The following is a 14,564-nucleotide window of genomic DNA, read 5'->3' on the forward strand; positions in this document are numbered from 1 at the left end:
CTTTCCAATATTTTGCTCAGACTATTAGCGTAAGTTCACTGGAGCTCTGTTCCACTATATGCCATTGATGTGGAAATATGGTCTTCATTCCTGGCTGTAAATGAATATTGGTCATCTGGCTAGTAGCCCTATCACTGCCTTTACACTGCTTGTGGTGCAGAGCCCAGCGTGCCTGTAACCGTACGAGGCCTATGGAATAGCCAGACTACTCAAAGCCCTGAAGCCCACCAGCATTCGTTTTGGGACATAAATTACCATTTTCCTTTGCTCTGAGGCTGTTTTACACCATGTTAGCAGAGTACTGCTATAGTGGAGAAAAATCCCAGGGTGGAGAGCAGGTCTCTCACCACATGCTCTCAGTACGGTCGTTTTGGGAGAGAGGCTTTCTTTGAAAAGGGTTGCTCTGAACTTCGGAACAGCAGGGAGAGTCTGTACCAGGCTGGAGAAGACCAGCTCCCAGAGACCCATCAGATTCAGCACCTCAAATGCAGTTAGGTGAAGTTTTGTTTCAAAGAGCTAATGCTTTCTCAGGAGAGCTGGGGAGTCCTGGTTTGCATTCAAGAGCACTTTAGCTGGCTGCTCACTCTTCTGGTTACTCAGTGGGCAGCCAGCAGATTAAGCCGCAGTACTTGTCTGAACCCACTCTGCTATCTCTTATTATTCAGCAAGTTCTCAAGTGTCTGGTGTGCATGCCTCAGTTTCAGCCTTGGCAGTAATATCAGTGACTGGTCTAAATTCACATCAGGCATGTGCTTTACTTCTTGTGACTAATGCACAATGTATTTTTTTTAATTGGTAATTGTTATCTGTACTGCTTTCGGCAAGAAAGCAGTCAGAGGAAAGGACTTGGAGGATTTTCAGTTGGACCTTGTTGAGTGCAGATGAGTACTGTAGGTTGTGAACTATTTGACAGTTGCAGAAATCCTGAAACCAGCTTGTGGTACGTTCTCTAAGGAAAATCATTAGATTAACTTCAGGCTGATGCTGATAAGGCAGCAAACTTGGGTGATTGTTACAGGATCTTGTCCTGCAGTTGTTGCTTGGACAGAGCACTTAAGACTGCAGAGTTGTCCTAAGCACATTGTGGGACAAAGGTAGCAAAACATGAGGAAACATTCTTACAGTATTTCTGTGTATTACAAATCACTGTATGTAGTACAAAGTTGGGAGTTTTCAGAAGGATCCTTGGGAATTACAGATGTAATGCTCTGTAATTTTTCCTGAGATCCTGTTTACTTGCCAATTTTGTGCAGACAGCTTTGAAAAACCTATCTTCTGTGTAAAGCATTGGCAGTTTACTTAATGCCATTGATCAGCATTCCTTGCTTGCAGGCTTAAAATGAAGCCCTCTAGTCCCTGTGCATAACAAAACTGTTCTGAAAGTACAGGCTTGTAGGAGATCAAGTGCAAATTGCCAAAAGAAAAATTTCTTAATGGAGTCACTAGTTCTGCATAAGGGAAAATTTGTGTGCTGAACCAAAACACGGGTCCAGAAGTCTGCAAATGCTTGTGACCTCGTCTCTCTGGTCACAGGAACAACTGAAGAACCAGGGAAGATACCTTAGGGATGAGGAGAGGGTTCTCCTAGGACAGTTGTTAAAGTACCACCATGAACCTTGATGTGTTAGCTCAGTGGCCAGCCTGTGGGCCTGCTGCAACCTCAGAAAATCTATTTGTTTTTTCGAGAGAACTAAATTGTCTCCGTTTCTCCTCTTGCCTGTTTCAGGCATCACAACAGGATCCGCAGCATTGAAGCAAGTCAACTGAAGCCCTACGTTACCCTGGAAACGTTGGACCTGAGTTTCAATGACATCACGGAAATCCGAAACGGCTGCTTTCCGCAGGGACTTCACATAAAGGAGCTGTGAGTTTTTCTTGTTGGGAACAGCTTTTTGTTGAGTTTACACAGCAGAGAAGAGGGCCTCAAACCTTATTTAAAGGAAGAAAAGGGAATGAAAATACAAAGTATGAGGTATTCCAGCAGGTTTTTAAATGCAAAAGAGAGTTATAAGTCAACATGTTATCCCCACTATCCTAGGTTATTTATTGAGCTCCATCTTTTTGATTTCTGATATGTCTGTAAAGAATGCAGTTTATTGTTACTCGCGTTCCATGGGAACCTATACAGTGACAAAGGAAAGGTATAAAGCACTCATTTGGTGTGTGTGGATATCTTTGTAGCTGAAAACCTGAAAGTCAGAAGAATGGTCTGCAGCAAAATTGTAGCTATTCTCTAGTGCAAAGTGTGTATGCTGTTTCCCAGCTTAGCCACATGCATCTGGAAAAGGGGAGGAGAATGACTATATCAGGATTAAAATACTTACTGAATGTTAGGAACAGCAAGCTCCCCTTGGTTATTTGGAAACTAAACCAAGGGTTAAGTGGAGTAACATTATTCCCATCCAGCTGTTTGCTTATACCAGGAAATATAAAATAATCAGTGTTATAGGTAATAAAATGTGCAAATAATCTGCTTGCATTAAAGTTTGCACTGAAGTTTCTGCTCCTAGTTGTAAGAGGACATGAGGGGTGTGTGAGAGAGGACTGACATTTGCCTGTTGTCCTGTAAGAATTGCCTCTGTGGGTAACGTGTGGGTCCAAGTAAGAAAGAGTTCTAGGACAGATTCTGATGGAAAAGTCTAAGAAATGGTGAATGAGTAGAGTCATGATGTGCTGGAATATTTTCCAACTTCTGGCTTCAACTCTAGATTCCCTTGCAAAGTCAGAGGGTATCAAGGAGCTCTCAGGAAGCTCACAGCACTTTTTCACATTCCTCACATGACTCTGGGAAAGGCCCTGTGCTTTTTGTGCAGCCAAAAATCCAATTGATTTGAAGCTACCTCTGTAATTTCATCAGTCTGCGTGGAGACCAACCAAATGCTGATAAAGGGAGACTTCTGACAAAACTGTTCATTTTTCTGCATGATTTATTGCAGCTACCTGGGGAGCAACAGAATCAGCACCCTGGAGCCTGGTGCTTTTGATAGCCTGTCACGGTCCCTGCTAACACTTCGTCTGAGTAAAAACAGGATCACTCAGCTTCCTGTCAAGGCGTTCAGGCTGCCCAGGCTAACACAACTGTGAGTAGAAATGTGCGCTTTAATTAAGCTCAGCCACACTTTATGGAGACAAAACATCCCTGGGGATATGCACACCAAATGTCACCCTTCCTTACCCGCTATCTGTAAAACATAGAATAAGCTATTTAACAATCCTCTGCCAGCACCTAATAAACCCAAAATAAATTAGTATCGTATAACTATTGACTTTTGAGGCTATTCTCTTGATCCAGGTGGGAAGGGATGGATGGATGCTGCAGCAGACATCAGCATCTTGTGTACTTTACAGCATAAGGCAAATCCATTCCCTTGAAAGCTGTTGGTGTTTTGTGGAGCAAGGGAGGTTTGGGAGATGTGAGTGACAGGCTCAGCCACTATGTTGTTAGGTTTTCAAGACCACACAGGTATCTTTATGTGGCAATAAAAATGCAATGATGGAAGGTTGTTAAACTGTGTGGTGGTGTTTGGGTAGACAGAACAGCACCCTAGATGCTGTTAACACACACATCATTATTGTCCTGCCAACAGTCCCCATGGCAGGAGCTGCATGGAGACACATAGACATCTGCAGCTATAAATACACTTTATGTGTAGATAGTAAGTCTAATAGTTTAACTTTTGCTTTAATAGTTTAACTTTTGCTTCTTCTTTTTCCACTGGGAAAATGGGCCCTTCCTGAAGCCTGTTGCATTCAAAGGACTAACCTCCTCCCTAAGGAGATCTGTTAACTCAAATTCCACAAATGATGGTGGAAGCCAAACCTATAAATGGCAACCTCTTGAGAGACTAATCCTTTGATGTAAGCCATGGTGTGGCTAAGGAATGGATGTACATTTGTGCTTGCGTATGTGTAGAATTAGCATCAAATATTGAATTGATGATCTTAAGAATCTGTTGCCTCTCAGTTAGAAGTTATTGTCCCTTACGCGAGAGCTTTAATCTACTGGGTTGCAGAAGTGTAATAAAATGAAGGTCAACTCAACCTGTTTCAGAATACAAGTTTCGCTGAAATTTGGAGCATTTGGTACTCTCATATCCCCTCAAGAGTCTCACAGCTGGTTGTTTAACTCTGTAAATAAGTTCTAGTGACTTCATGTGTTGTAGCATTTGTTGTGTACAGTTTTTTTTCTGGCAAAATGCAGTTCATTAATAACTTAAGAAGTATAATAAGGCAAGTCTTCAGACCTGAAAACATTTTCAATTGCTTGCTTTAACTGCGCTCAACCTTAGTGCAACTTTAATATTGTTTTTATAAGTAGTTAAAAAGTGAGCTTAAAGTTCCTACACCTTCCTCATCTTTTTCAAAACTATTGTTAATGTTGTTGTAGTAGCCAACATTTTGGCTGCTATTCAGTGCAAACACTGAATTGAAAACTATCCTTAGAATAGTCCTAATGTGCGAAAAGGTGTTCCATTCAAAAGCTCTATCTTCCACACTAAAGCATTGTGTTGGTGGAGTTTTCTACTAACTATGGAATTGAAATTTCACCTGACATGCCTGAGTCTGGATCTAGCAATGCATAAGATGTTTGATATGGTAAACCATGCCCTTACGCCGTGCATACTATTATTCAAAAATAAAAGCATTCCAGAGATTTAGGGTTTTTTGTCTTGTGGCGTTGCTCAGAGGAGAGGAAAAAAAAAGAAAAGAAAAAAGAAAAGAAAGAAAAAAAAGATGTTTAATAAAGCAAGTTGGAGATTTTCATTCTCGCAAAATCTAAGACTGTCTTATTATTGAGAACAACTTGTTTTAATCTTTATTAGTTTCTTATAGGAAAAGAAGTGAAAGTTTTCAAGGGAACCAAAGGCTGTTCTTTCAAATTTGGACGTAAAATTTGCTTTTGAGCTCAGAGTTCATAGGCATCCATTGTGTCGGAGCACATTTTTACTGGGCTGTTACAGTCCTGTGAAAACAATGGATTGTAAGGGAAATAATGCTGATGTTTAACTTACTGATTCAAATGGGGCCTTTGCTTGAGAGAGGATGAAGTGTGAAAATTGATGAAAAGCATAAATGGCTTTAAAAAAATAGAGAGAGAGGAGGGGTGTGGAGGAATTGCCGCTGTTATTTCTTTAGAGTTAATGTCTGTCCCAGGGTGAGTTTATTTAAGAGATCTCACCCAGCTGACTTCCCTGGCTAGCTCCATGATTGAAAGTTTCCAGTACGCTTCTGCACTCAGTTGGGAACAGTTGGCGGAGGAGTTGTTGGCATTGCTGTCCCCATTGTATGATGCTGATTTTGTGAGAAAGGACTGGGATTTAATATACTTGTATGGTCTTGCTGATTTTAGGGAGCTAAACCGGAATCGCATCCGCCTGATTGAAGGCCTGACATTCCAGGGACTGGACAGCTTGGAAGTCCTGAAACTCCAGCGCAACAACATAAGCAAATTGACTGATGGGGCCTTTTGGGGTCTAGCCAAGATGCAAGTTCTGTAAGTTGGGGAGATGCGTTCTTTTCTCTTAAATGGCCGAGACTTCGTGTGTTATCTTGTCCTTCTGTACATTTTAGCTAGAACTCCACCAGAGACCTGTGCACCTAAGGCTAGTTTTCATGCTTCTTTGCATACCCTGTGCACACAGAACTCTTAAGTGTTGCACCAGCTAGTATGTCTTCTGTTTTGCTGACTCACTCTTTTCTAAAGCTCATTGCCCTAACAGGTGTTCATTAAAAAAGTCCTGTTTTTCAAGCTTTCGAGGTACTGCTTTATAAATTTAGTGATTTGAACATTCAGTAAAATCTCAGTTGGTCTTTAAATAAAAGCTTATCTGGCTCTTGCAGATGTATTTTGACTGATACATGGAAACTATGTATTGCAGACCTGATTATTATGTCTCTTGGGTTACCTAGAAACCAAGCTGGCTTATCTCAGTGATGTGTTCTTTCCATATGAGAAAGCAAATTGAACAGTCATTCCAGAGAAATGCTTGAAACTTCCAAAGTGATCGGCTTTCAAGTGTATTTCTGAGGTCGCAAGTGATCAAGGCAGCATGTTTCTGGAAGCTGCCATTTGCAACTGAAATGCTGTAGCTGATCAAGATGTGTGCTTGTAACCTCCACGAATACAAACTCAAATGGGACAGTTTAAACCCAGTTTATTTGCAGCGGAGAATAGCCCTGCAGTCACACCTCATTCTTGGGCATTAAGCCCTCAGAATACACCAGTTCAGTAGCTTGTGACTGTGTGACAGTGGCAGAAAGCGTTCTGCCTCTATACTAGGAGGAGGTGTGGAAGTGGATATGGCAGGCTGCCATTTACGAAGTGAAAACTTTCTTACACTTTTTGCTTGGATTGTCCTTGAATTTCTCTTCACTTGCTGCAAGTAATGCCCATGCCTGCATTGTATCCGCCGGGGTATGTAGACACATGCATAGAAATGGCTAAAATCCCAATTCTTGCTGGACCTTCTTAGCATTTGACTAGCACTGTTGATCTGTCATTTCCTTCTGATTTTTCTCCACAGCCACCTGGAGTATAACAGCCTGACAGAAGTAAACAGTGGTTCTCTGTATGGCCTTTCATCTCTTTACCAGCTTCATCTCAGCAACAACTCTATATCCCGTATGGCTGGATGGAGCTTCTGTCAGAAGCTGCATGAGCTGTAAGTTGGTTTCCATCTTAGTTGGTTGGGCAGAATTTGATGCTGGCAGGAAAGGGGAGTGAGAGCTTTTTCCCCTATCACAAGGCCCACAGTACCCACTGAATCAAGCTGTGGAAGTTCAGGAGGTGCAGCCTCTAGTGATGCCCTTGTTACTCATGATGTTGTGACCTTCAGAGCACCTGAAAGTACTTTTGCCCCAGAAACAAAGACTAGAACCCTCTAAAAGTATACAGTGCCAAAAGACCTGGAAAGCTTGTGATCTGTGGCTTGCCAGCTCTTTTTCATTAGTTGGTTACAAGACATGCACTGCTTGCCATGTAATAATTACTGTTCAGCCTGAAGGAAGCTTTGCTTTATCCTCTATATTTACAAAGAACAATCATGTTTTTCTACCAGAAGAGATTCTTACCAGAAGACAGAACAGCTTTCCTTGTTTCTCCTGTTTACTCTTTACCCTTCCTGTAGGGCTCAGCTGTTTAAAAGTAAATACACTGGCTTCACTCTCCTGAGATTTCTAGCTGTGAATACAGTTTCTTTGATAAATGAAAAAGAGCCTTGCTGTTGAGGATAGTCCCACAAGGGTGTCTTATGGGTCTCTGGCACTGCTTATTGCATCTCTGAAGAGACACACATGGATGGTTATAGTATTTACAGAAGTAGCTGTCATCCCCTCAGTGGGACTATGGACAAATTTACTTTTTTTCTTTTTTGGAGAGCTTTACACGTGTAGTTAGTGGAATGAACTGTAACTCATTCTGCTTGGTGCTTAGAAATCTCTTGTTAAACATTGTTAGGAATTCTTTTTTCCACAAAAAGCAGAACAGTAAAGCAGCCCTGCTTACAGAGGCCTCACTCTGAACTCAAGCGAAAGGTCTGGATCTGCTTTCTCAGCTGTGAGTCCCTAGTCTACTGGGGTGTGGATTCAGAAGTAGCTGGACATGACACATGCCTTTCTTTAAGTTTATTGACTGTAAAATTGACATGGCACAGTTGCCAACTGTGATCTTCTGTTGAACCCATTCAGATGTGGGGTGGCAAGTTTTATTGGCACAAAATATGTTTTATAATATTCTTTTTTTTAGGAAAAATACATGTAAGATTGTTTTAATTATATAATTTTTCAAACTGCTCTGAAACTACTCATGCCTAAATGGCTCCTTTGCTTGGTGAGATGCTGTAGACAGCTACATTTCCGTCATGTGCAAGCCACAAGTGATATTTAACTAGATCAAGGCAATGTCAATGCAGAAATTTTCAAGGCAATAAATCAGAATCAGCATTGTGATCCAAGCATGGCCTGCTTAAATCTGAAGTATCAAAAAGAGGGACATCCTTAGATGTCCAAGTTGGATCCTTGGAATAGCCAAACTTAGATTACTGCAATTGTGAAGGCAGGAAAGCTCTGGGAGCCTTCTGCAATTCAGGGATCCTGTATCTAATGTCTGCCTTGACCCTGTATTTCAGCCTGAACTCAGATGGGATGAGCAAGTCCCATCTGCCCTCGCAGAGCTGGCTAACATCAGAATTGTTTTAGGGAGAAGTATGCTTGTCTTTTCTACTTGACCCTGTCTCTGCAAACCCTCACGGTTTAGGTGGGACATTGCAGATGGTGCTGAGCCCATCATATATCAGGTATGGAGTAAGAACTCCTGCCAATAAGGAGTGCTAATGATGAGCTGCTCTGACTTAGAGATCATCCTCTGCAGTAGGTGCAGAAAGCTGATACAGAACTCACTTGCCCTGGTGCAGAATGGAGTAGATTTGGGAAATGCTTGGTGGTGTGAGATGGCAGGAGCCACTGAGGCATGCCTGTCCTGACAAACAGGATTGTGCTAGCATATGAGGCCAAAGATGACATTAGCTGAGATTTGAAAGGCGATTATGTGGGTGTTAGCTCACATCTCTGCAAAATGTTACGAGCTCTTGCAGGTGTTGCCCTTAGGGCAAAGCTGCTGCAGGGAGCCATCAAATACTCACAGCTAGAACTCCCGCAGCCAAAGAGTATTTGTAGGAGAGGTCTGCTATGAAATTGAAGGGTGAGGAAAGGAAGCGCTTGATACATCTAGACTGCCTCCATGCACTTACTTGAATGTGTGTGTTTCATTCCTTGTTAAAAGATCCTTGCCTACCTCCGCTATTGCTAAATCTTCTGGATTTCAGTTATCAGAAAAGTGCTTTCAGTGTTGTACAAGAAATGAATTTGAAAGTCTGTGACTGAAGCAAGAGAGGTGGCCAGACCTCTGCTCATCTCCGCTTGAGGGAGGAATCAGTTGTCTGAAGAATGAATGTTGGCTCCCCTTTGGTTACTGGAAGAAAACATGACCCCAAGTCTCTGGATTTATGTGAAAGATACTAAGGAAAGAAATCTGATGCCGTCTTATGGACATGAGAAAGGGTTGATATTCACCAGTCAGGTACTGAGACATCAATATCCTGGAAAAATCCATGGTGGGAGACAAAAAGTTTCATCAGACATAAATGATGAGTTGGCTTCTGGGTCTTTTTCTTCAAAAAGGTGAAGATATCTTACTTCATACCTATAGTTTGGTCAATGGGAATGAAATGTGTTAGAACATGCATCTCATCCAGAACTGCCTGGCAGCAGGAGTCCCAGCTGTACAGCAGGTTGCTAGTTTAACTCCTTTCTGTATCTGGCTTCTTAACATTACCTCAGACTTCTGGCATCTGCTGTTCATGCTCTTCTCCTGTTTTCTTGCCAGGGCAGAAAGGCTGTGCAGATGAGCCATTTCCACTTGTTTATTCCACTGATTTCTCACTGGTAGATGAGAATCTAGGAGAAGCAGCAAAGGCCTGGTGATTTCTCTCAACCTAGATAATCTGAACTGCTGAGGAGAATGCATTATTTTGCAAAATGGCCTTTCCCATTGGAAGAAGCAGAGACGTTATGTGCTGAAGGAAGCCATTGCCAGGTGTTTTAGCTCCTGAAACTTTCCATCTGGTTGTAGCTGTCGTGACAGCCCTCTAAAGCCTGCTGCTGTTCATCTGTCTTCAAGTGACATCAGGAAGAACTGAGGGGAACATGTCTTCACCAGTTGTGGCAGGAACTCTTCTGTGCAGAATCAGAGGGAACTATTTTTTTTCTGAGCCCTAGGTTTAGGATTACTTTTGAACACTTCTTTTTGTTGTTGTTGTTTGTTTGTTTGTTTGTTTGTTTTAAAGCCAAATTCTTTAATCACAGGTGAGGACATAATTTTGACCAGATGCCAGCTCTTCATAACTAACACTACAACTTCTTTCGGAATGAAAGTATGTTGTCCCATGCCTTCTTGAAACTCATTAATCTTTGCTGAATTTTTTCCAAAGCTTGCCCTCTGCCCACTCACACGGCTAAAAGATGGACATTTCATTTGCCAAGTAACTGGCACTCTTGAGTGCTTAGGAGTACATGTCTGTTTTGACTTAGTTTTTGGCTTTGCAGTAACTTTCATGCAAGCCCTAGACACATTTTTAAGTAGGCTTATTAAAAGGCAGGACTAAAAGAGGAATTTGGAGGTTTGGAACTGGGTGAGATTTCTTTTCTTGTTGTCTGCCTGTACAGTGAAGGATTTCAGTACTTGTTCAAAACACCATAACTCTGGCTTTAGAAGAGTTACCAGTGATAACTTCTGATGGGGCTTGTGCTCCCGAGTCACTAGGACATTTTTGAAAATCCTATGCAACTGCCCTTTGCAGAGAGATCAACTTGAGAAAATGTAAATAGAGGGATGTAGCTGCATGCTGTTCTCCAGGCTGAAAATGAGTGGCCAGTGACTTGCCTGCTGCCATGCCAGGAGATGCTGCCTCATTTGACCAGCTAAGCTGGATGTGAATCAGCAAGGCTGCAGTTTTCCTGCCTGCACAGAAACTCATTGCTTGTTACGTGAGCTGTCTGCAGTGGCTTGCAGCTTTCCAAGCCCTGCCCTTGGTGGCTAATCTCAAAAGTCTCATCTGCACCTTAACTGGCACTTCCAGTGCCTTTGAGCTTCCAAATTGCAACAGGGGTAACACTAAATAAATAAATAGATAAGAAAGAATACAGAATGCAAAACTAGAAAGAAAATTAACCCACCAATGTTAGTCCCTTGTACGTGGAGAAGTTTTCAAGCAGAATGTACACTCCGTGACAAAGAGGAGCGAGAGGAAAGGTGGCTTCAACAGATACCTTCTTCCTGTGTGTGAAAGGGAAGTGTTCAATTGCCTTGTGGTGAAATAATTTTGGCTCTTGACCTGGAGGAGCAGGCTGTGGAGACACCCACACCCAGACGCCTGGGGCTTGCTGTGGAAAAGTGCAGAATGATAAGACACCTGAATACAGAAGTCAGGACCCTGCCAAGATCACATTTGAACTTTGAAATCTTTTTGTTTGTTGTCACTCACAACCTTGCGGGACATGGGGGAGAAGTGGACTGTGTTTTGTTGTAGGCCTCGGAGAGAGTCCAAGCGGGAGTCTGGATTAAACTGAATCAGAACTAAGATCCCTTACGGACACCCACGTGTTAGGTGTTTGGGGTTCCAAGTCCTAACCCAGTTGTTCTGTACTGTTCATGGAGAGAGAGCAGCTTCTCCCAAGGGTAAATGATAGCATTTGTGTTAGGTTATTGCTGTGATTCACTTCTGAAGGTGTCTCTCTCTTTGTTCCCTGAACTGAAGACTTGCCTTTAAATGGGTACTGCTCTCCAGGCTGCCCCATGGTGTTCTTTGGCACTATTTGCAGACTGCAGTCTTGTTTCCTAATCGTGCTGTCATGCACCCACCCAGCATACACTGCATTTCATAAGATCGTAATTGGAGGCAGGCAGTGGTTGGTGCAGAGGAGTTTGGAAAAGACTGGTTGGGCTGACAGGGACTGTTGTTTTTCTCCTCAGAATACTGTCTTACAACAACCTTACCAGGCTGGACGAGGGAAGCTTGGCAGGCCTCGGGGGACTGCATGTGCTGCGCCTTAGCCACAACTCCATCAATCATATCGCAGAAGGTGCCTTCAAGGGACTCAAAAACCTACGTGTCCTGTAAGTTGCCTTTAACTTGTCAGCTTCCTTTCCCAAACGATCCTGCTTTACCATTGCTTTGAGGGCCTCTGTCCTCAGCTGCAAACTCCACTATGTGCTGTGCTATCTTAAGCAGCTTTTGTATTTATACCACAATTCAGTGAACTTGCATTTTTTTTAAATAAGAGTAATTCTCAGGAAAGTTATGGCTAGACTGGTCTGTGTGTGTAGGGTGCTTTCAGATCCTGGCCGTAGAGTAAAATTAACAGTAACAGAGAACTGGAAAGGAACTTCTGAATCTAGCCCAGCTGAGCAAAATACCATGAAATTTCAGTCTTTCTTCAGTTAGTGGCAGGACTTCCCTTGCTGTCTCATTTGCTTTAGTGGAAATTCTTAGAAAAGGACTGTTTCTGTCAGGTCACTCTACACTCAGGAGGTGTAAAGAATAATCCCTTCCAGTGACAACACTATGAAATTTGAATATCATGTTGAGTGCACTACTAGGCATTTTTGCATGCTGTTACTTTTTTATTGAATAATAGATATAAAATCCTTTGCTAAGATGGTAATGAGAAGAAAAACAGCAATGGAAACGCAATGAAATTCAGAGTTTGGGCTTGATCTGATTAGCTTCAGACCAGAAGGATAGCAACACACAAAGCTTCAGCCAGTCTTGGGCCCGACTGTGAGAGCAGGAAGCTGCTACAGCTACTATAAGAGTAGTCAGAAGACTTTCTCTTTAATGCAACAGTTGCAGAATTGGGCTCACTTGAGTCATGAGAAGTTCTGTTGCTCTGACTCTTATGATAGCACCTGAAAAGCAAAAATACTTCTGTGCTGTATCGAGAGAGAAGTTTTACATGCCTTCCTGTTGAACACAAAATGATCCATCCAGTGGTGGCTATGACTGTTTATTGTGACTTTTATTTGAAGGAGTTTTCACACTAGTTGGCTTACATAATATAATATCTGGAAATCTGGCACTGGAAATGAGCTTGCTAGTCCAGATACCAGCTTCTAGACGTTAGGGCTAATAGAGACCATTATGTAGACCAGTCTGACATCCTCCAGGATGCCAGCCTTACTGTGTTGACCTAGTACACATTTCTAAGCCCAAGAGTTCTGTTAGACTGAAGTACATCTGAGATTGCCTCGGAAACATCAACAGATGGGCCAAAAACTTCTTGTAATTGTCCATTCCTGCGGCTTTGGTGCTTCTCTCTCTCATTTGCACCAGCTGAGCGTCTGGCTACTCTCATCCACTCTCCAAAGACTTGCCTGCTCGGCACTTTTATCTGAAACACCACCAAGTTCTCACAGCCCCTTTTGTAGCACTGTCCAGGCTTCCAGGCTGGTTGTGTTCAGCAGGCAAATTCCTTCAAAAGAAAGAAATGCACTTTGATACTTCCATTTCTCTTCAGAAACCCATTATGCTCTGAGTAATTAAAAGGAAGTGAGAACAGAGAGATCTCCCCTTTTTACAGTACTCTTTGCATCCTACTCATTTCTTTATTGAAGTTCACAGTGGAGGAAGTGACTGGAAAGTGAGTTTGGGTTTTGTTTGCTTTTTCTTTTTCTTTCTTTCTTTCTTTCTTTTTTTTTAAACTTTGGCCAAAGCCTTTCAGGCACTGGCCATTCAGAAAGGGACTTCTCTGAGGCAGCTGTCAGGACCGGAACTAAAGGTTTCCAAAGAAAAATGGAGGGGAAGGGGAGCTGCTAGCTCTCTTTGCTCTGCAGTGAATGTGGAGCCTCTTTTATGTTTAGGGCTGAGGGGGGAGGAGGAGGAGGAGAGAGAGTGTGTGAGTGAGCTCTAATTTAATAAAGAGAAAGGCCTATTGGGTCCTGCACCTGGTGAAAAAGAGCCGAGCATGCTTTAATTATGGGCTATTGTTGGGGAGCCTTTGGTGGGTGTGAAACTGCTGAAATGTGGAGCTATTCAGATGGAGGTCAGGCCCAGGGACCTGGGAGCACAATGATTAACAAGGCTGCGAGCATTCAAGCTCAGCCAGCCAGAAAGAATAGGAAATTGGCAACAGGGGCTGGGAGAGGAGTTTGAATACAAAGAGAGTTGGGCCAAAATCCCGCGCTCTTTTTTTCTCCCCTCTCTGTTTTCATCTGTTTGTTAAAAAGGCTTTTTTTCCTCCTTCTTCTCCTTTCTAACACTAAACCTTTGAGTTGCCTGCAGTAGATCAAGCATAGCAACAAGCAATACCATTTTCTTCTTGTTTTTCAAGAACACACACAATGTGTGGCAGTCAGTTAATAAAAGCGTGTGTCAGAGAGCACCTACACGCTGTTCCCGCTTGTCTGTATTTGCCTTGCGGTCCGGACGACGGCCTGGACCAGAAGCCTGTGGTGGAACTGAACAGGAGAAATGTCCAAGGAGAAAGGGATTAGCCCATTAAAAAAAAAAAAAAAAAAAAAAAAACAGACAAGCAGAAAAACTGACAGTGGCGGGGCAGCCATAAGCGACATGTAGAAAGTTAGCTCCAGGAGGATATACTTGCTGCTGCCGCACGTAGATAACATTTAAATAAATATCAGCGCATCGAAGTGGCTCTCCTGGATTTGTCTCTTATGCCATCACTGCACTATATGTGCCCGCAGTCTGCTGGGATGTTTGGCTTTATCCATCCCCTTGCCAGAGATCACCCCAACATCCACAGTCACACTGGCTAAGGCCGGCATTCCCCAGAGACGTGAGATTCAGGTCTCATGCTGAAGTCAGCTGAGAAACAGGAATTGTGGCTTTTGGCCATCATCTTTCTTTCTGGCCATCCTTAGTTCACGCGCCAAAGCTAAAAAACAAGCAAAGACTGCCATCAGCTTAGGTACTGCGGGCAAAAATCTCAGTCCCATCGTGGCTGAGGAAAACACTGTGAATACTAAAACTGTGGGATTTAATTTTTTATTT

The 14,564-nt window shown here is 42.7% G+C and overlaps 1 protein-coding gene across 1 annotated transcript in view; it reads left to right on the forward strand.

Moving 5' to 3' along the window:
• The window catches only part of LRIG1 (leucine rich repeats and immunoglobulin like domains 1), a 100,603-nt gene that overhangs the window by 64,589 nt on the left and 21,450 nt on the right, over nt 1-14,564 (forward strand). The window contains exons 5-9 of the mRNA XM_062585895.1: nt 1,727-1,864; nt 2,937-3,080; nt 5,351-5,494; nt 6,525-6,662; nt 11,528-11,671. Of these exons, the coding sequence (XP_062441879.1) occupies nt 1,727-1,864; nt 2,937-3,080; nt 5,351-5,494; nt 6,525-6,662; nt 11,528-11,671 (708 nt within the window). The remainder of the gene's footprint in view (nt 1-1,726; nt 1,865-2,936; nt 3,081-5,350; nt 5,495-6,524; nt 6,663-11,527; nt 11,672-14,564) is intronic.

This window comes from Rhea pennata, chromosome 12 (genome assembly GCF_028389875.1).
Source record: "Rhea pennata isolate bPtePen1 chromosome 12, bPtePen1.pri, whole genome shotgun sequence".
Classification (NCBI taxonomy): Eukaryota; Metazoa; Chordata; class Aves; order Rheiformes; family Rheidae; genus Rhea; species Rhea pennata.